At 48.2% G+C, this 22,379-nt stretch overlaps 1 protein-coding gene across 3 annotated transcripts in view; it reads right to left on the minus strand.

Moving 5' to 3' along the window:
• Nucleotides 1–22,379, minus strand: part of LRBA (LPS responsive beige-like anchor protein) — a 3,444,508-nt gene that overhangs the window by 71,185 nt on the left and 3,350,944 nt on the right. For all 3 annotated transcript variants that reach the window (XM_069631262.1, XM_069631261.1, XM_069631263.1), the window contains exon 54: nt 15,675–15,776. In XM_069631262.1, coding sequence (XP_069487363.1) covers nt 15,675–15,776 — 102 coding nt within the window. The remainder of the gene's footprint in view (nt 1–15,674; nt 15,777–22,379) is intronic.

Below are 22,379 nucleotides of genomic sequence, written 5' to 3' on the forward strand. Positions count from 1 at the left end.
GCTATACGCTTAGGACAGTTCATGCTGGTTTTGATTGGGGAGGAACAATCTGGTTTCATGAAGAATCGGCGTACGTCCAGTAATATCAGGAAATTGTTAACCATGGAAATGGCAGACAGATTGGTCTGTGATGCAGCTGTCCTGTCCTTAGATGCGGAAAAAGCTTTTGACAGAGTCAGTAGGGATTATTTATACTCGGTGCTGAGGAAGATGAATCTGGGGGAGGATTTTATTTCCTGGGTTGCTCTTTTATATGCCAGTCCAACGGCTGAGGTAAGACTAATGGAGTAGTGTCGGAACCTTTTTGTTTGGAGCAGGGAACGAGACAGGGTTGTCCTTTTTCTCCTCCGTTATTCATTTTAGCGATTGAACCCCTTGCTATCTACAGAAAGAATGAACCAAATTTACAAGGCGTTGAATGTTGGGGTGTGGTGCAAAAGGCGTGGCTTTATGCTGATGACCTCTTGTTGGTGTTGCAGAATTTGGATATGTCCCTGCCATCTCTGATGAGGATTTTGTCGAATTTTCACGATTGTTCAGGATACAAGGTTAACCGCCTGAAGTCAGAAGTATTGCCTCTGTCCAACAGAGGTGATAAGTCTCTGGTTGAGGGGCTGGGGTTTACTTGGTGTGATGGGCGCTTACGCTACTTGGGGTATGGTTGACATTTCCGGTCTCCCGTATGGTTGATGAAAACATGAGTGTGGTTGTACCAGATTGCAAATCGGTTTTGGAAAGGTGGTCTTTACTTAATATTTCACTATGGGGTAGTCAATGCCCTGAAAATGAATTTGACTCCCAGGATTAACTTTATAACTATCATGCTTCCTCTGAGAATAAAGTGTAGTAATTGGAAAGATCTAGACCGCCTTGTTCAGGATTTTTTATGGGACAGTAAACCGCCCAGACTTAGTCTGTGGAAATTGCAGCGTCCGATTTATTTGGGTGGTCTAGGAGTTCCGAATTTTAAGGCCTACCATTTAGCATTTTCTGCTCATTCTTTTGTTCCGTTTTTGGATGGTAAACTGGACAGATGGGCTGTAGCAGAGTCGAATGCATATGGGCCACTGGGCCCGGAAGCACTGTTGACCACTAACACAAAGATTCCGGGTGGTAGTTTGTTAACCACGTCCTTTTTGCGCAACTCTTGGATTGAGGTCTTGTCATTGCTAGGTAGGGACGCGTTTAAGTGTAAGAATGCCTCTATCTGGCTGAATCCTAGGATTAGAGATAACTCCAGGAAGGTTTTTTGGCCCGAATGGTTCCTAATGAATGTTAAAAAGGTTTCTGATTTGGGGAATGATGTTCGGTGGAAGACTGCTGCTGAGCTGAGAGAGAGATGGAGTTTGGAGGATTTGTCGGACTCGGCTTATAGACGACTCAAGAGGTCTGTCGGTGAGGTGGACTGGTCTGACTCTTTTGACATAACTATTTTTCTGACGGATTCTAATGGACAGGGAGGTGGTTTAGCCAGTAGGTTATACAAACTTTTTGTGTCGTATTTTCGGAGCAATGACAATTTACGGGAAGTGTGGAGCGAGAGAATTGGGTCTGATATTGATCTTGAGGCCTGGCAGAATATATGCGGAAATGTCTCCTTATGTTCGCTGAATCTGGGCGAAAGGTCTAGACAAATTAAGATCCTGAACCGTGTGTATTGGTGTCCGGAAACATTACATAAAAGGGGCATGACTGACAATGCTGATTGTTGGGGTTGTACTCAGGAAGTTGGATCATTGGAACACATGCTATGGAGCTGCGTGCGGGTCAGGGATTTCTGGATTGACATTTGTAATGTGTGTGTCAGAATTTTGGGTGAAGGGTGTGTCCTGGACTTTAAGACAATGATCCTAGGGGATGATTCTGAGCTGGCTGATGTCAGCTCTCCCCTCAAGAAATGGCTTTTTAGAGCAACCATTGTTGCAAAAAGGTTGATCCTTCGAGGATGGAAAGGTCAGATCCCTCCGTCATTTGAGGAATGGGTTCAAGAAATGCATGGTCTGTCTAGAACAGAAAAATTGATCTACAAATTGAAATGTAAGTTGTCTTCATATGAAAAGATTTGGAATATGTTCAATGACTTTGTTTGATCCGTTTTTTTTCTTATTATTCCTCTGTACTATGATGTTTTTTGTATATACTTGTAAATAAATAAATAAATAAAAAATAAAAAAAAGAAAATACTGAAAATAAAAAACCACACACATAGACTCACACAACAGCACACAACGGCTACCGACCGGAAAGCACCCCAAGCCCAGCGAACAGTGTTTACCGTGTTGAGGCTGCCAACGGCTCATCACTGCTCTCTTCCGGCTCGTTCCCTCTAACTCACCCCCCTACCTTTTCAGAGCCGCCAGAGCGCCAGGGGATCACTCTGGTGGTGATAGTGCGCAGTACAAATATCCTTTCACATTAACATCATCTGTTGGCTAGCCAATCTTGAACACACTCATTTCCTACACGTCAATGCTTCTAATAAATAGAGGTTGTCCTTTCCCTTCCTCTACCATCTTCCCCTGTGCGCCTCTCCTTTTCTTCCTCTGCATGAAATCCAAGTGTCCTTCTTGACCCCTCTCTTTCATTTTCTTCAAATATTTCCTAAGTCTTTCATTCTTGTCCTTATCACCTGTTTAACATTACCGAAATGTGCTTCTTTCTCTCTTTTCATGCTGTTAAATGACTTATTTCTTATCTTGCCTGTCCTGTCTAGATAACTGTACTGCTTCAATAGTCTGACTCCTTACAGACTAGCTTGTTCCTCCTCACTCAGACTTTAACTCTGCCATCAATAAAATGTTCTGTCTTTGTCCTTGCACTACCATTTCATCCTCCCTCTGTTTTCTTTCCTGGTTCTCCTTCGAATCCAGTCTTCGATTGTACTTAATATCTTTAAGCGTTTCATTGGTTAGCCCTCCTTCTCTTTCTACGTTCCTTAGTGTATATTTATGCTCCCTCATATACTCTACATTCTCAAACCCAATTCCTCATTCCTTGCTGTGTATAAACCTCTCTGTGCCCAGATTTGTTTTCGTTCTTTATCTTTACATGCCTCTGTGCACTGAAACTCGCTACCACTTTTGATTATTTCTTCCCCCACTTTCATACTCTTTTGCTCCCAGGGACACAGGCAGGTGATGGCATTGACGCTGCACAGGAAACTTTGAGGTATCCTTGCACCCGGGCTCTTAGACTCCACTTGCTGCTGAAAATGTTCACAATCTTCTGAAGCAGGAAGAATGCATCTAAGATGAGGACTCCTTGGGAGGAAAGAACCCATTAGAAACATTTTTGTAAAGATAAGGTTACTAGTTACTATCGTGAGGAGCCAGGATTGAGACGCGGACACAGCAGAGACATGTTCATGGCTACAAATGTTTATTAAAACAAATGGAGGGTTGAACATGCCTCACTATCCCTAATCTAGCAGGAATTTCTCCACCTAAACCAAAACTAATGGGCCTGTCCTGTGTCAAGATGTCCAAACAAAAGCATGTTTTATGTCCGTAATCCTAGTCTGGCCCTCACACTCCAAAATAACTCCAAGGTGTAAATGGTATTGTCTCTTGATTTCTCAAAGTGCTCAGATGATCAGGTTCAACACAAAAGTTCAAATCCAACGAAAAGGTTTTCAAAAGGACAATGTTCACAGTTCCAGAGAATGGCTTCCTTCCTTCCCCATAATCCTTGTACCAAAGCAAACAAGTTCCAAAAGAATAATCGGGTTCCCTTGGTATACTCACTTCTGTCTGGGAAATCGCTCCCTTCCCCAAGCTTTCTCTTCACTTCAAAATCCTAAGGGTATCTTTCTTCCTAAGAGCTCTCTTTCCCTTTATACACTTTTTATCAAAAGCTCAAGGGCATGGCCTTCCTTGAGATACTTCTTTCAACAGTTCACACAATAGTTCACACTCTGCAGGGCATGATCCTCCCTTGAGACACACTACACTATGCATCCTTACTTGTGTTCACCTGGTATACTCTCTTGCCAGGACTTTGTAGTTCAAACTTTAACTTAACTTCACCTGGTATACTTTTTTGCTAGGATTTTAGGGTATACAACACTGTCTCTTTACTTTCATAACTGGTTCTATAAATACTCTCACTTCTTTAATGACTTTATCTTTAGTCTCTTGCTGCATTTTTAAGAAGCAATATACTCGGTTAGACAACCCAGTAACCCATTTGTGTTCTTTGGATTTGCCAGTATTTTCTGGCGTCCCTTCACTTTCTTTCTTTCACTCTGTGTTATTCCTACAGCGTGGCATACGCTTGCCAAGAACATGGTCACCCACTTGTGTTCCCTGCGCTTACCAGTTGCCTCCAGCGTTCCATCACTTCCTTCTGCTTCAGTGTCCTGGCTCCACCTATGAATCGTTAGGCGCTGCACTTTTCACTATGCCTTCTTTTCCCTGTCTGCATCTCCCGCGGCTCTCTCCCCTCGAGCGGTGAACCGTCTGCACCTTGGCTTCTTCCTGGGTTCGGGTCTGCTTTCACGTCACCTGCCGCAGCATGTTTCCCTTCAGTGGGGTGTTCGGTTTTCGTTACGGGTTGCAAGGCAGACCGGCGTCTGCAGCTCTCTCCTCTCCTTCTCTGTCAGCAGTATCCGGGTCGTATTTAAACTTCCCGGATTGCTTATACCTTTTTTCCCCCAACAACTAGACTGCTGCGTTGGTCGTCCCGGTCCTAGTGATCTTCATTACTCTGCTGTTCTTCCTCGTGTCAGTGGTTAAGGGACCGTTTCTTGAATGAGAATGCAGAAGTGGATACTGAACTTCATTGGGAGTGATCCTCAATGCTCCCTGCCTCTTCCTTGTCTCAGTTGTCCATATACTATTGTAACGGGAGTTTGGAGAGTAGTCAAAGTAGATCTAGCAAGAGGTTAGGGGAGAGTTTGACAATATGCCATTAAGGCATGGGAAATAGAGGAAACTTCCCTGGAAGTGAAGGGAGGGTATGTGGTTTCCTCAAACAATGCCCTGTCATCTCCCCTTGGTGGTCCTCCCTCATATATGATAGGTTTAGTGTTTAAAATGTTTATGTTTATTATTTTTGTTTGTTAGTACTTGTAACACGCTGCTAACCCGTAGGACTTTAGAGCGCAATAAAAGGTGAAACCTTTATATTGGCATTGCCAATGTTTGAGCCAACGTTTTTAAAGGTAGTAACCGTAACCTTTTTTTAAAAGATGTTTTGCAGCTGTTTTTATGAGAGAGTACTGTATGCGTACTCTGATTATATAATGAATACTCTTCATTCTCTCCATGGCTCTCATCTACAATTTAATTTTCTATGTTTTGTATTCAAATGTCGGTATGGGATGCGACTATCGTTCTACTCTCATTTCTTGGTATCAGCCTTCACATTCCCTGCATTCACAATCCATGCAATTTGGTCCACGTCCTACTTGTGCTGAATCACACTTTCATACCTTATCTCTTTTGGCGCCTAAACTATGGAATTTCTCCAGCTTTCTATCCCGTCTTTCACTTCCTTTTCCTCTTTCTGTACTCCTCGACAAATGCTCTTTTTCTCTTCTTCATAAAACTGATATTAATTATTATTGTTGCTTTTACTTTTGTACTGTTTTATTTGTTGTTCAGCGCTTTGGCGAGAAGTGCTATATAAGCATGAATGAATACAAAATACAAAAGATTTGTATGAGACTTATATTCACAGATTTCTGTTGAGTGAGGGGATCATGTAACGAATTTCACAGAATATTTGTCATTTCCCTCCTTGTTTTAAAACTTTGTTTCATCCCAATGAACCTACTTTGCATGCACGGCGACCCTAGTGTGTGTTTGATGCAGCAGTCATATCCGGGGAAGGGTGCTCAGCCAATCAGGTGGCTGGAACAGGAGGCGACAATACACAATCCGCGCCCGCTGTCCCAGCCACTCAAGGCCTTTACCCGGGTGGCGCTTTTTTTCCTTCTTCTTTGTCATTGCAGGGAGGCAACAGGGAGTTGTCTCCATGTTGCCTCCCAACCACCTCCACTTATCTGCGGAAACGGAGCACTGTGCTCCGGTCCCGTTGTTCCTCCCGCCTGGCCATAGACATGGAAAAGGGACTTGGCCATCACCATATAGATGAACAAGTTACTTTCTTACCTGGTAACGTTCTTTCGATGGGATGGTCCGACGACGTATTCCATGTCTATGACAGGTAATGTCCACAGCTGTGCTGCTTCGGAAAATCTTCGGCGTCTGCGTCCCGAGGACCTCCTCCGACGGCCGACGTCACCCAATGTGATAAGTAGGACACACGACGCCCGTAGCCTCAGTTGTAGTTTTTTCCCCCAGAACGTGAGACACCAGTTTTCTGCCAGTCAGACACACAAGGCCTTGCGGAACGCAAGCTGCAATCGCAGAAGAAATTCTGCAGCAGGGAAGGTAGGGAGGGAGCTATATACATTACATTGTCGGACCATCCCATCGAAAGAACGTTACTAGGTAAGAAAGTAACTTATTCTTCGAGGGGATTGGGTCCTCCGACGTATTCCATATCTATGACAGACTCCCAAAGCAGTACCAAGAAAGGAGGTGGAAAAAGAATTTAGAACACAAATGTAGCATGCCCAATCAAATTGCGGAATAAAGGACTGCCTTGCCAAAGGCCAGATCCTGCCCTCAGATGGAATCGAGGGAGTAGTGACGTACAAAAGTATGTACTGAAGCCCAGGTGGCTGCATCACAGATGTGACGAACAGGAACACCCCTCTGAAGGGCAGTAGACGCAGCCACTCCCCTGGTAGAACGGGCCCGCAAGCCAGCCGGAGGGTCCTTACCCACCAAGCGGTAACACTCTGAGATAGCTAAAATAATCCAACGAGACAAAGTCTGTTTCGTCACAGCTTGTCCCAAACGCTTTCCAGCGTAACCAATGAAAAGTTGATCGTCCACTCTGACCCGGGACATGCGTGAAATATAAAAGCTCAATGCTCTCCTAGGATCAAGCCAATGGAGCCTCTCCTCTTCCTTACCGGGATGTGGAGGAGGATAGAACGCCGGAAGAACAACCTTCTGGCTGAAATGAAATTCCGAAACCACCTTCGGAAGAAAGGAAGGACGAACTCTACGGACAACCCTGTCCTTATGAAACACAGTGAAGGGTGGCTTAACTGAAAGTGCCTGTAACTAGTAACCGCAACCAAAAACACAGTTTTCAGAGTTAACAGTCTCAAAGGGCAAGAATGCAAAGGCTCAAACGGAGCACCCATAAGAAACTTAAGAACAAGGTTCAAATCCCAACCGGGCACTAGAAAAGGTGACGGAGGGAACACATTAGTGAAACCTTTCAAAAACGGAGAAATTAAAGGAATCTTAAAATAGGAACATTCTTCAGACGAGCGCTTAAATATGGACAGCGCCGCCAGGTAACCTTTAATGGTCCCCAATTGCAAGCCCCTGTGGGCCAAGGAAAGCAAAAAAGACAGAACCATGGGAATGTCACACTCAAAAGGATCCACATTCTTAACTCTGCACCAGTCGCAGAACTTTTTCCAACGGCAACGGTACAGAGACTTTGTTGCCGACCGCCTGGCCGAGAGCAACACCTCCATCACGTCTTCAGGGAGGTCCCAATCCTTATACCTCAACCTTTCAGAAGCCAAGCGTGAAGGTTGAGGGATCTGACCTCTGGATGGAGAACCTGATCCCGCCCCCCGTGAGAGCAGATCCTCTCGGTAGGGAAGACGACGTGGAGGGAAGATGGACAAGTCGAGAAGGTCTGGGTACCACGTCCTCTGGGCCCATGCCGGAGCAATGAGGATCATCCGGGAACCGAACCTCTGTAACCTCCGCAGTACTTGCGGGATGACGGGGACTGGAGGAAACACATACAGCAGTGGGAATGACCACTCCACCACGAACGCATCTCCTCAGGCTCCTTTTGGAGGAAATTCCCGCGAGCAGAACCTTTCGCACTTCCGGTTGACACTGGAGGCGAAGAGATCCTCTTGAGGGGTCCCCCAAAGGGCAAAGATCTCCAGGAGAATCTCATGAGCCAGCTCCCACTCGTGAGAGATCGCGCTCTGCCTGCTCAGAGCGTCCGCTGTCTCGTCGTCTCCGGCCAGATGAACAGCCGAGATCGAAACTTCCTGCTGTATGGGCCAGAGCTCGAGCTGCATCGCCTCCCTGCACAGAGGAAGTGACCCTGCCCCCCCCTTTTTGTTGAGGTAGTACATGGCCACCTTGTTGTCCGTTGGAATCAGGACACTCTTTCCTCGCACAGTCGGCAGAAAAGCCTTCAGGGCTAGCCTGACGGCCCTCAGCTCCAACAGATCGATATGGAGTCTGGACTCCGACGGAGGCCAACGACCGCTGACTGTCAACTCGTTGGCATGAGCTCCCCATCCCGTGAGGGATGCGTCCATAAGGATCATCACCTTCGGCCAGGGCAGCCAAAATGGGGCCCCCTTCATCAGATTACCTTCGATGGTCCACCACAGAAGGTCCTGGGCGACCGAGGGCGGCACCTGAACAGGGTCCGACAACCTGCCGGAGGACTGAGACCATTGGAGCTTGAGTGCCCATTGCAAAGATATCATCCGCAACCTGGCCTCTGGCACCAGAAGAATGCAGGATGCCATGAGACCGAGCAGTCTCAAGAACTCGGACGCTGGGAGAGTCTGGGCAAGCTGAAACTTGTGCACGCACCATCTGCTGAACGTGAAGAGCCCTCACCTGGGGAGGAAAACACAGCCCGGGGATGTGTCGAGCACTGCTCCGATGCACTGGAGCCGCTGTGTTGGCGTCAAATGGGACTTCTTTAAATTGAGGGAGAAGCCCAGCTTGTGAAGGGAGTGGCAGGTGACGGACAGATGATCCAGGACTTGCTCCGAAACTGAAAGCGCGAGTCGCCAACCGCGAACCTCAGGTACTTCTTGTGCTTGGGATGGAGCGGCACATGGAAGTAAGCGTCCTTGAGGTCGAGAGACACCAACCAATCCTGAAGTTGAAGGGCCTGGAGGACTTGAGAGAGAGTAACCATCTTGAACTTGTCCTTCCTGAGGAGTTTGTTCAAACCGCGCAAGTCCATGATGGGTCTCAATCCCCTGTATTTCCTCGAAATCAAAAAATAAGGGGAATACCATCCATTGTTCGTCTCCGCTACAGGCACCAGTTCTATGGTGCCTTTCTCCAGCAGGGCTTGAATTTCCTGCGCAAGGAGCGGATCCGGACTCTTCAAAGAGAGGTTCCCAGGTGGATTGTCGTGAGGCCTCTGCCGAAAAGGAAGACAGTAGCCGTGGGTTATGATCTCCAGAACCCACACATCTGAAGTAATGGCACGCCACTCTACAAGATGCTGCGCCAGCCTTCCCCCAACCGGCGAACCATGGGACCTGGCCTCATGACTGAATGGTAGCGGCTGCGGCATTGCCTGAGGGCAAAGAGGCAACTGCCCGAGCGGCCTTGGCACCTCGAGTACCTTGTTTTCCACCTCTGGCACTCTTACGGAGGACTCTTTGACTGACAGCTCCTTTTGCTTTACTGAAGGACGAGTAATAGCGAAAGGAACCTCCCCTCCATTGCTGTCCCCTAGGACGAAAAGGCGAAGGTTGTAGAACTGCAGCGCCCAACGACTTTGCTGCAGCTTTGGAGGTCTGCAACCTCTCAAGGCTCTTGTCAGCCTTGCTGCCAAAAAGATGTTCACCGTCAAAGGGCATGTTGAGGAGCCGGGACTGCACTTCAGGAGCGAACCCAGACTTCCACAACCACGCAAACCTGCGTATTACGGTGCTCGCCGCCTTGGACCGGCTGACACAATCTGCCATGTCCAAACCCGACTGAACGGCCTCACACATGCTATCCTTGCCATCCTGAACCATAGCAAGAAAACCATCCCGTCCGTCCCCTTTGAATATGTTCAGCCGCTAATGCAACACAGTTCCACAGTGTGTGTGTGAAACGAGACAAGGCACTTATGGAGTTGGTACCTGAAGCGCCATACCCCCCTGAAGAAAACACTTTCTTCGCCCAGCCGTCAAAACGTTTGTCGTCCCTATCCGGAGGGATGGTAGGATACAACGCCAGCTTTGCCGGGGCCTTAGCCGCCTGCACCACCAAACTCTCCGGAGTGGGGTGCCTGGACAAGCAGCAGGGGTCGCTACTGACTGGATGGTATTTTCGCAACAAAGACTTGCCCACTGCTGGGAGACTCTCCGGAGCAGTCCAAGCCGCTGCCACCCTTCTCTGCAGAGCCATATGAAACGGCAGCACCGGGTCAGTGGGGGGACCAAGATCAAGGATGTCCGTGAGATCATCCTGAACGAACTCCCCTGGGGGAGCCAACCATCCCAAGTACTCGGTGACCCGAGACATAAGGCGCCGGTATGAAGAATCGGCATGAGTGCCAGGCTCCGGCCTACAAAACTCCACCTCCGGAGAGGTGTCCAGTCCACTGGCATCATGCAGTGACTGCCTCAGGTCATCAAACTGGCTATGGCCCGAGAGAAGCTCATCTGGTACCGTAACCGGAATCAAGCCTTCATCAGAGCCTTCATCACCCTCTGAAATGTACTCCAGGCGGTGAGAGGAAGACACCTGGGGACCAAAGCTATGCCTGACCTTAGCATGAGCCTTTCTAGAGGCTAACCCGTGCCACGGGGCCCCTCCGACACAACCGCCTCGAAAGGCGTTGAGAGCTCTGAACGAGTCGGCGCCGGCGTTGAGAGAAGCGGCGTCGCCGTCTAGCAAATCGGCGTCGACGTCAGCTGCAGCGCCGCCAGCATCAACGGCGTCGACACAGGCCTCGAACCCGGAGCTCCGAGCGTGTCTCTCGACGACCTAGGCGCCGACAGCGATGACGACCCCCTCGGAGGCGGAGCCTCGAGAGAAATCGTCGACGACCTCGGCACCACAGGCGTCGACGTCTTTCTCGAAGACGGCACAGGATCATGCGGTCTTGAGCGCGTTGAGGACCGGGACCTGGAACGGGCATGGCGAGAACAGCTACCCTTGTCCGAGCGGGACCTTTCTCACAAGCCGTGCCGACCACCCGAGCCCAAAGTCGTACGAGTGGTGTCTCTCGACCGGTGCCGACCGACCCCACTCGGAGGCGCGGACGGACCGGTGCCATGCGATTCAAGAATCGCTAACATCTGCTTCCCGAAGGAAGCCCATTCCTCCGGTGTCGCTTGCATGGTGGGATAAGCGACCCGCCGACGGGCGGAGTCCTCGGAAGAGGACGGGGAAGGCGACCGATGCCGACGCTTCCGGGAATGGCTCGAACAGGCGGAGGAGTGGCGAGACCGACTCCTGGACGGAGACCTACTGGACTTATGACGCGGAGAGCCGCCTCTCGAGTCATCCGCCGAAAGCCCCATAGACCTCGACTTAGACACCCGACCTACCGACAGCTTCTTCTTGCGCTCCCGCAAGGCCTTGGCCGTGAGCGACTGGCAGTCGACACAGTCGTCCGTATCGTGGGCCTCCCCGAGGCACCAGATGCAGGTGTCGTGCGAGTCCGTGACCGACATCTTGGACCCACAGTCCCCGCATTTCTTGAAGCCCGGTCGCGGGGTTGAAGACGAAGTAGTCATCGTCATGAACAGGTTTTCACAAAAACCGAACAGGTTCAATGAACCGAGAAGAATACAGTAAACTCCAAAGAGTCGAGGCGTACCGACATTCACGAAGCGAACGCGTTCGCGGAAAAAACGGAACTGAGGCTATGGGCGTCGTGCGTCCTACTTATCACATTGGGTGACATCGGCTGTCGGAGGAGGTCCTCGGGGACGGCGCATCAATGTAGGACGCAGACGCCAAAGGTTTTCCAAAGCAGCACAGCTGTAGACATTACCTGTCATAGATATGGAATACGTCAGAGGACCCAATCCCCTCGAAAATGCCTATCTTTTTTTCTTTTCATTGTTCATCAGGAGATCGGCTGCACCCAGCAGCGCGGATCTCCTAATGAAAAGTTGTGAAAGCCATTCGCACCCCGGATGAACCCCGGGGTGCGAATGGCTTTCATGCTCTGCCATGAGGACGGACATGGCTTTTAAAGGCCCAGAGCCCGAGCTGTTGGCGTCGCTTCGCTTGGGCCTGCCTTAGCTAGGGCAGGCAGGCTGTTAAAGGCCATGTCCGCCCTCCTGGCAAGGCATGAAAGCCATATTTCATCCTGTGCATATCACAGTATATTTTTAATTAAGTTTTGTCTCTGTGTCCTTACTGCACATAACTGCAGCAAAGGTTCTCAGGAAGTCAGGCTGGAGATGTTAAATCTGGGCCAGACTGCACCTGTAGCGATATTTCAAAAAGTGAGAAATCGATGGATGAAAGGTATCCCGTAGACATGACAGCATATCATGTAACAAATGTGCTAACTGGTTAAAGATCGTTTAGGAGTGGCCTGAGGGACAAGGTCAACTCTCTTTTCACCATGGCTGAACTTGCCACATTACATGCAGTAGATGTGCTGAGAAAGCAAGGGGCAGCTGCTGCTGTTAATGAGTTACATGAATACTTCTTACAGTGTACAGATCATTTAACACACTTAAAAAGGGACAGACAATCTGACAAGGAACAGATTTACAAATGATGTTCTTATTATGGACAGTAGCAAAATACCTCTGTGTGTCAACAATACCTACAAACAGGTGGCTATCGCAAAGTGTCTTCCGGATAGTACATACATTTGAAAATATTACAACCATAGAGTGGTTTTCAGTGATCTCAAATTGTGCCATGTCAAGTGTGAAGTAATAAACCAGTCCTGGCCTGCAGGCTCAAGTCGTATTATTAGCTTTAGCCAAGCATTAGCATTTTCATATTCAGCAACTACTTTGCATGCACTTTACGGTTGGGCTGCAAATGAGGAAACATGCACATGTTTGAATTCTGACAGGGCTGTGTTTTTCATTGATCTTAAGAATAACCTGTATGCTACCAGAATGCACATTATTGTATTATGTAGGGTACTCGACGTACATGAGTTAAGCTGCAGCCATGACTTTGTACGACGTGATGAACCACAGTCAGGATTAGGGAGCGGGCGTGGAACGAGTGCCGATTGGCTGGTAGGCATACATAAGGCTGTAAGGCAGAGCTATTTTGTCAGCAGAGGTTCTAGAGCATGGGAACGCCCAGCGACGTCCCAACACACCCTTGTTAACGGTGTATGCATCACAAAAGTTGGTTGGGTAGAAAGTGTGGGAACCAGGAAGCAAGTGGCCAGAGATCTGCTGAAACAAAAATTAAAAAAATGGGCCTGTAGGGCAAGGCGCGTTACCACTCTGGTGCCCTAAATGTATCATGGTCACTGGTTCTTCATCATGTGGATGGTGTCTTACAGGAGATGGGATTAGTCTTAGGCCAATTACTTCTGGTTAGGACCTTTTGTGCTCCCTTGCTGTGAGGCACAGATTCCTTTAGGCAACATTCCACAGCATAACATAATGAATGACAAGGGGATTTTTTTCAGATCCCAATCCTTAAACGTGTGCATTTTTTGTCTGGCTTCCTTTGAACATCAAGGGAGCACAAAAGGCACCTAAGCAGAAGTAAGTGGCCTCAGACTAATCACATAACCTGTAAGACACCATTCACATGATGAATCACCAGTTACCATACAGCACTTTTAATCTATACACATCACTATTGCATGTGGATGCATGACAACGGATCCCAAGTTACCTTGTCCTTCACCATCCTCCAGGGTATTAGTATATTTGTTCGTTTTTATTTGACCGAATTTGGCCAGTAACATTCAATCAAATAAAAACAAAATTCGGCTAATGCATACCGAACATGTGAAGTGGTGGTTGCGTGGATGTCCCCCGCTCCCTATGTTCGGTACGTATTAGCCTTGGGGGGGCTGGAGGGTTTGTCCCCTGCTTCAACAATATTGGAGGCAGGGGATCAGAAAAAAACCAACAACAAAAAAGAAGAAAACGGGACCCTGCGGCGTTGAATCCGACCCGTGTTAGAGGGACGGATCTGACGCTCCATAACTAAAGTGGACCGGTCGGCGAGCATAGAGGTAAGTAGGGAAGGGGGACGTGGGCGAGTTGCTGTGAGCTTGTTTGATCATCTGAGAATTGATCTCAGGCTGGCTGTGTTTTAATTGAACAGTTGCCGCAATCAATTCTCAGACGATCAAACAAACCTAAACCATCCTCCAGTACCTCGAAATGACCTTGCACCTTTCTAATAGAGCACCATATGTGTCTCTATTTCACGTTGTCCCTTACAGAGTGTGCCATGTCCAGAGCACAAAGCAACCACGCTATGGGACAGTGTCATGTCATATAGAACACACAATCAAGGTGGTTCACGACTGGTACTCGAATGTACCGTCCTGACAAAGGTGGTAACACTTATCTTTATTCCACCAAAACCAGTGACAATATAAATGGATGTGTGAAAGCATAAAAACACAACAGGCAAAATAACTGAGAGAATAGATTTACTAGTGAAGGCTCTGCCCCACTTGCTGTTTTATTTTTTTTGCCAAAGATTAATTTCGTCTTTCAAAGTTTCTGTTTTCAAGAGTTATTGGTACAACAGTCACAAATGAAACTGACATGAGACCAGTTGGGAACCAAAACAATTTTAGATGTAACTTAGACAGGGATAGCCTCTTTCTGTCTTTCACCTACATAGGAGGCCCAGCACCACCGACTAGGGATAGCACACCATTACATAGGGAAAGTTAGAGTCTGTGTTGGGACATTTACTTAGTTCACAGATTTACCAAATTAAAGTTTAAGTTCCTCTCTCCACAGTGCTTTCAGAGAACTGCGGAACCAGCTACCATTACGTTATGTGGAGTGATGTGCTAGAGGAGTGGTGTACACCACATGGGCAGGCAAGCAGAACTATATATTTCTCGAATGGTGCTTTAAAGTCATGCCCTCCAAGACTAGAGGATGTACTCTTAGGAGATTAATTGTTAATGTAACTGACTAAATACATTATAACCGACTTTTCCATATGGTTATTAATGTGTAAAAACCCTTTAAAGAACCCAAGGTTGCTAGGGGTGGTGGGGGGTAGGTGGGACAGGATACCATGCCAGTTTCCTGACCCATATCTGCACAGCTGAATGGAAATAAACCTTTCTTTACCTTTACTGCCTCAGATCCTAGTTTGATTATTGGGTGAAAAGCTGTGGCTTCTGTTAATGCCATTTAGTTGAGTAGCAGTAAGGTGCACTTATCGTATTTTAAATGTTGTGAAGATGCTGCTACTCACTATGATGGAGTGAAGTTTACTCCTTTGCCTGTGCAAGCCTTCCTTGCAAGTGTGAATGTTTGAGTGATTTGTATTGCATAGGGTGTATGTTGTCTTAAAGCCCCCGGCCCTCCCCCCACACATATTCCTTAGTTTGTAATCCAAGTACAGTAGTAAAACGTGGGGTGTTGACATCACTTAACATTCAGCTACAATAGAAGGGATGTTTGGTTGAATTGGGTCTTAAGGCTTTTACTAACAAGTTTACAATAGCCTATAATATTCAAACTGTGGCCTGGCCCACGGGAGCAACTAACTGCTGTGATAAAATAAATATGATCTCCTTTCGATTTGTGGCGACTCCTGCCCATGGCCAACTTGCAAAGTATGCATGCCCACTCTGTCAAGAAATACAAGCTATACCACTGCTTGAGAGATAAAGAAATCTATGAATATTTGGAAAAAGTACTATCATAGGTAAAAACAAAACCCTACCTTTGGAACCACTTATCACCAGTCCAAGTTCAGCACAAACTGTAGCACAGGTAATCTCACAGTCATGACCCGTCAGAATAGCTCGGGGAGTGGCAGATTCATCTAAAAGAACAAAAACAACATTTTAACATTCACCACTTAAGCTGACTTGCGATGTGTACCCCAAGTTCTTAGCGAAACAAAGTCAGAGATGTTTTGTCAAAGTGTTTACTGACTGGCATACGAAATGTAAAACAAATTGATTCTATTTTATGTTGAGGCACTGTCCACAAACTGACAGTAGTGGAAGCATGGATGAGCAGCAAAGACACTGTCTGATGAATGACCACATTGTGTAGCAGAGGTTGCTATGATTGTTAATCTCTGTAGTTGTTAGGTCTTGTTACATACTAGGCACACTGATGACAGTGCACCTGACTTCCTGGATGTAAGATACGGGGGCACAGCCCCATGAGGGGTCATCCAACTTAATACGGTGTCCTCATCTAACAAACAAATGAGTATTTTGGCCATTCTCGAAGAAGATATTACCATTTAGGAGGATTTAGTCAAGCATAAGCCTGTTGCCAAGTCGCAAGAATGACTGACCAATGCGGTAGGAAGCTGTGGGGATTATGCAGATAGAGTGAACCTCCGGTCCTTCTAAGTATGAGAATAGTACAAACAAAATCAGTCTGAACAACCAATGCCACTTTTATGGTATCAGATATAGAACACCATGAATAATCACACCTATGTTTTGTTTCTTTAACAACTAGTGACATGCAAGGGCAATGCTGCTTCAGCCACACTCCAACTTTGTCCCCTAAAATCATGATCTCCATATTAGCAGGGTTCATTTTTAGTTTATTCAGACCCATCCATGTAATAATTGTCAGCAGTCAGGCTGTACAGTTAATCAGGTTTCTGGGTAATGTCTGCATAGTTCTAAAAAAACAAGCAAATGTTTTCTTCATCAGTGGGAAATTATCAATGTGAAACAGAATAGGGGACAAGACCCGCCCAGTTGGGACCTAGAACCCCACAGGTGGCCTTTCTAAATACTGATCTACAAGATGGAGTAGAAATTGCATACTTTCCAATAGAAACAGTTGATGTCATTTTAAGACTTTACCTGGATTTCTACTAGGGTCAATCTCTTCAAGAGGATCTGGGCTGTAATGAACAAATTACTTACCTCTTGGTAATATTCTTTCTGATGGATGCTCCTCTCACAGATTCCTCATCTTTGATATTTATCTCCCAGTGCTGCTGCTCTTCTAAAAGATTTCTGCCGCCAGGGGGCACAGCACAGCTCTGCCCGACTGTCCTATGCGCCAGAGATGATGTTGGGGCCAGTATAAATTGATGTGACCTTATTTCCACCCTTTTCCCCTAGCACTCTGATTCGAAGGGGCCACAGAACCATGGTTTACTAGCTATCTGCCAAGCAAGGTAGTTTGGCATTGGCAGGGCGATGAGGAATCTGTGGGAGTTACCTCCATCAGAAAGAACAGTACCGAGCAATTTATTCTCCTCAGGGATTCCCTTCCTCCCACGGATTCCTGACCTTTGATAGAGTCCCATAGCAGTACCTAGATCTGGAGTGTGATGCTGCAAATGCATTGGAGGGACAGACCCTCCTTGTCCTGTAGTCCTTTTTCATTTGTGTTCTGTATTGTTTTCTGCCCAGGTCCATGTGGGATTCCTGGCAGTGCAGCTCTTCCTGTTTTTGGTTTGGTGTACAGACCCATGGGATACCCTTATGGCACCCACGGATGGGGGTGCAACCCTGTGCCCCTAGTGTAATTTTTGGGGCACCTGTGTGTGGCCCACAGAGCAGGGCATAGGCTGGTGGCAGCTCCATGCTGAATTTGACAGGTGCTCTGAATGTCCTCCATTTTGGGATACCCAGGCCCTGCCAATGGAATCAGTTGATTCCTGATAGGAAACAAGATGGCCCCTGTGGGCTCTTGCTTTCTATTGCTTGTTACCTTGTTTTCCAAACGTCCTGGGAAGCCCTGACTCTGTCCCTTCCCCGACTGGCTGTTGGGTGGAAGTTCCATATATGGTGTTGTTGTGAAGCCAAGGCCAGACTGGCTGGAGCCTTCCCAGTGACTATGTTGTGGGTACGCCGTGTGGGTGGGACCTGGGTGAATGAGTGCGTGACCAATATGCACTTCTTGTTGTGGATGTCTGCTTTCTGGTATGAGAGACAAAGACTGAGACAGCCCTACGCAAAACTGGCATGAATGCAATGTGTAGTGCTGAATGGCTGGGTACTTGTCCCAATACACATTCCTTGTTGTGAGTGTCTGAGAGGGAGGAGTATGGCCTGAATGCACTGTATGCCTGATTGGCTGACTGAATGACTGGATGAATGCCCTTCTGTATGAGTGGCTGCTGAGTGTGACCCAGCAGTGTGGATGAGAGACAGAATAGTATATCTGGGGACCTCTCACCACTGGAAATTGTTCAGAAGCTGAGTCAACACCTGAAGAGTAACTGGAACTGCTTATCCTCGACGCCCAGCTGGAAGAAGACGACCTGCTGCTGCAATTGCTTCGACCCAATCCGGAAGCTGCCGAGTTCGTCGAGGACTGATCCGAGAGAGGACCTGGCTAGGCGCCCTCTTCCCGTGCTCCGAGGGACCATCGAGCACCGCTAACTTTCGCTGAATCTCCCTGGGAGCCAGACCTTAGAAAGGCTGCGGACCGGAGACTGGGACCACCGAGGAGACGGAAGTGAAGCACCCGGACATCGACGCCATCAAAGTCCATTGCCGTGGACCAGGGTTCCGAGTATCACCGTAACCGCTGGAGGCCCATCGAAGCAGCGTTGCCCCAGAAGAAGGGACCGCTTGACGCCGTGCCGCTGACGACCGGAGCCGCCCGCTCCTTTACCTAAGACTGTTGAATCGAAGGACTCCCTTGTCCACACGTCGACCGCTTTATCCTGCCGGAGAAAGTCGAGGACGCCAACGCGCCGAGGAGAATCCGCCGGTGGGTTTCCTGCCACCTCAAGACCACATTATCTTTGACGACTCGACGCCCTTGTCGGGCCACAGTTCTTCAGAAACTCTTTGCGGTCCTGAACTATCAATCGCCGAGGTACCCCGCACACCTCATCCTCGCAGGACGTCGCCGACTAGCACCGCCTGGATCGACGCCGTGGCCTCGGCACCACCAAACTTTTCATCGACGGCAAGTTCACCTTCTTCGACGCCTCTCGACGATCCGTGGCTCCTGCTTTAAAGGGAGTCACTCAAGAAGGATCCATCGACGCCTCTTCGAAGAACTCTGCTCTACCAGGTACATTGGGGAGGTAGAAACATTATAGAAGGAGATAAGACTCTAAGGACAATATATGGACTGGCCTTGTGATACATCTTTGCTTTACAGGTTGCCCAGGTGCGGGGATCTCCACACAGAACTGTGTCTAGGTAACGGGGCCAGTATTCTGCCAATTGTTCTCACCAACTGCTTTCCCTTCTATGTCTATTGTTGGTTGCCTGTATTAAGTGATCTGTGTGACATTTAACCTGAGTACAGTTGATGCACTTTAATGAGATCTGATAATTGTGGTACCACTTTAGAACTGTATATATTTACCATTGTTGATTCTCTGAGCACAAAGTGAGTTATTGTGATAGTGTGCATAACCTTGAATATTAATTATATAAAGACTGTTTTAACTAATACAGTGTGTGGACATTCCTTTGTGGGGGCTTGTGGACTACACTGTACTTAAGAACCAGCCTGCATCACCTCCTGAGAAGCTAGGCCTTGTTTGCTCGACCGGCGCTACCCTATAGAGAATCTTGGCTGGGGTCCTCTGTGCCTCTCCTCTGCCATATAGAGAGCAGAAGTACAGACACCCCCCTCCAGTCTTTACATGGAGGAGGGAGGAGAGCAAAGACACCACCTCAAACCAGAAAACACTGAATGCCAGTCTTGCCAAAACTAGCGTCCTGACCAGACTGAGAATCCAAGCAGTAATGTTTATCAAACGTGTGAAAAGAAGCCCACGTAGCCACCTGGCCAATGTCCAGAACGTTGCAGAGCAGAGGCCGCAGTCAGCCCTTTGGTAGAATGTGGCCTGTGATCCTCAAGTCCAAACTAATCACCCCGATCATAGGCTCAGGATCCCTATCCCACCACGAAGCTGAAAACCTATGCCATCTATAAGCTTAAATGGATTTGGCTGAGGATATCCTAGCCGAGAGGAGCACGTCCAAGATGTTCTGTGACAAATCCCAACCTCAACCTTTCAGCAGCCAAGCTACAGGTTCATGATGTTGAGGTTTGGATGGAGGATTCATCCCTCTGATTGGGAGAGGAGGTCCGATCTCTGCAGAAGGTGCCAGGAAGGGCAGATGGCCATGTTTAGCAACTCTGGGTACCACATTCTCTGGACCCAACCCAGAGCAATTAAGATCATTTGAAACACTCACCGGCGTAGCTTCCTGAGAACTAGCGGTATAACAGGAATTAGCGGGAATGCATAGAGCAGATGAAAGTCCCCCTCGACTGTCAAAGCGTCACTAAGAGCTCCCTGCCGTGGCAATTCCATGGAGCACAACCAGATGCACTTCCTATTCGAACTGGAAGCAAAGAGGACCACCTTAGGTGTCCCTGATGGGATAACACTGCCTTCCACACAGGGAATGACATTGAAGCTCTCGCTTCTGAGGCGAGCCACTACCACTGCCAGTAGCATGGCGAAGACCTTGGGTGCCGAAGAAAGACCCAACGGCAGGACCTTAAACTGGTAGTGGCAGTTCCCCCTGTGAATCTCAGGTACTTCCTGTGGATGGGCCCATGGAAGTAGGCATCCTGGAGATCTAGGAGACCAGCCAACCCTGCAGGTCTAGAGCCTGAAGAATATGGGCTAGGGTGACCATCTTAAACTTGTTGTTCAAGTACAGGTTGAAGGGCATCCGATCTACAATGGGACGCAGGCCCACCGTCCTCCATCACCAGAAAATGCGTCTAATACCAGCTATTGCCTCGTTACGAGTGGCGTACTTGATCTATGGCCCCTTTCATCAGAAGCTGATGAACCACAAGCATCAGGATGGGGTCCGGAGGCAAACACTGGTTGGCCAATAGTAAGTCCGGAGAGCATTGATCAAAAGGGAGACAGTTTCCCTGGTGAATGACCTGCATCTGAAGCGGCAAGTGTCTATTCCTTGCCGAACCGGGATATTCTGCCACCAACAGGGGCGGGATGGTGCAAGTCCGATTCACAAGAGGCTTCACACCGGGGGTTGCTGAGGGCAGAGTGTAGGTTGACAAACCTTTGATAGGGGCAGCCCTTCCCTGACCCCTGTTGGGGGAGCGCTGAACCGGCTTGCCTGAGGGAGCATGACCTCTGCTTCTGTGGGCGTAAGAGATGAATGGGCAAAAACCTACCTCTGTCCGTGGGGGTCACAGGCTGTTCCGGTTGCACCACAGGCACAAACATTTTGCAGTTGTCTTCGAAGGCTGGAATTTTTGGTTTCATATCGATAAGTTTGTTGCCGTCAAACAGCACGTCTGGCATCTTTGACTGGACAACCAGGGCAAATCCTGATGTTCTTATTCAAGAGTACCTCCTCTGTACTGTCTCTGCCACAGTCCCGGTCATGCATCTGGCAGTGTCCAGGTCTGATTGGAGGATCTGGTGGGAAGCCTCTTTGCCATCCTTCACCAGGGCCTCCAAACCATTCCTCTGGTCGCCCGTAGGGATGTGGTTTCTGCTTCATCAGAAATAACTGGCCAAAGTTCAAATGAAAATATGGTTAAGGGACAGGAGGAGTTACATCTCGGGCCAATGCTTGCTGAGCCAAAACCTTTTTTGCCCCAGGCATTTAGCCTCTTGCTTTCCCTATCCGGGGATGTTGTCTTCAGGTTTGCCGTGGGTGCTTGGACAACTAAGCTTTCAGGTGATGCGTGGCTGGACAGGAATAGCTGATCTGAAGGTGCTGGTCTTAGCTTTTTGGCTAGTTCATGGTCTACAGTTAGGACTGAGGCCGAATTGGACCATAGTTCAAGGGCTGATACTTGTACTGCTTGGCTGTAGGCTCAATTTCTTCTAGCCCTCACCCAGAATGTCTGTTGGCTCATACTGCACCTTGGGTTGAGAGGGGGCAGACAGCCCTAATGAATCATCCACCTTGCAGTTCTACTCTGAGAAGCCGCTTGAGGCTTATACACAGTAGTAAGCATGTCTAGTTCTGCAATGTGTCCAGACCACTCACATCATGAGGATCAGTAGCAAGATCCACCAAGTCACCTTCCTCTCCATTGAATTCCTCTGGGAAGCCCCTAACTTACTTAGAGAGTAGGGATTCACATCCAAAAGGAATGGTGTCTCCCTGCTCATCATAAGTTTCTTCAATCTGATACATGAATCCACCCCTAGGGAGCAGAGCATTCTCTAGAGCAGAGGTCGCCAAACAGTCGATCGCGGGTGACTAGTAGCTCGCCTGAGCCTTTTCAGTCGCCCGCGCTGAAGATACTGAAAAATTAATGGTGCTTTTTGCAGCCATGTTCTGTGTTCAGGATCCGAACCCTAGTCAGCCCAATTGCAGGCAGAGGGAGCTTGGCTACTGTGCCACTTGGAACTGCTTGTAAATCCACTGACAAATGTCAGTATCACGTTATGCTTCTGCAGGCCGCCTGTAGTACCACAGTTGGCCTTGTGCGCCCCCACGACAGTCTTTCTTAAGCAAGCTGCTCTTGT

The sequence above is a fragment of the Ambystoma mexicanum genome, chromosome 6q (assembly GCF_040938575.1).
Source record: "Ambystoma mexicanum isolate Mex_15411 chromosome 6q, UKY_AmexF1_1, whole genome shotgun sequence".
Lineage (NCBI taxonomy): Eukaryota > Metazoa > Chordata > Amphibia > Caudata > Ambystomatidae > Ambystoma > Ambystoma mexicanum.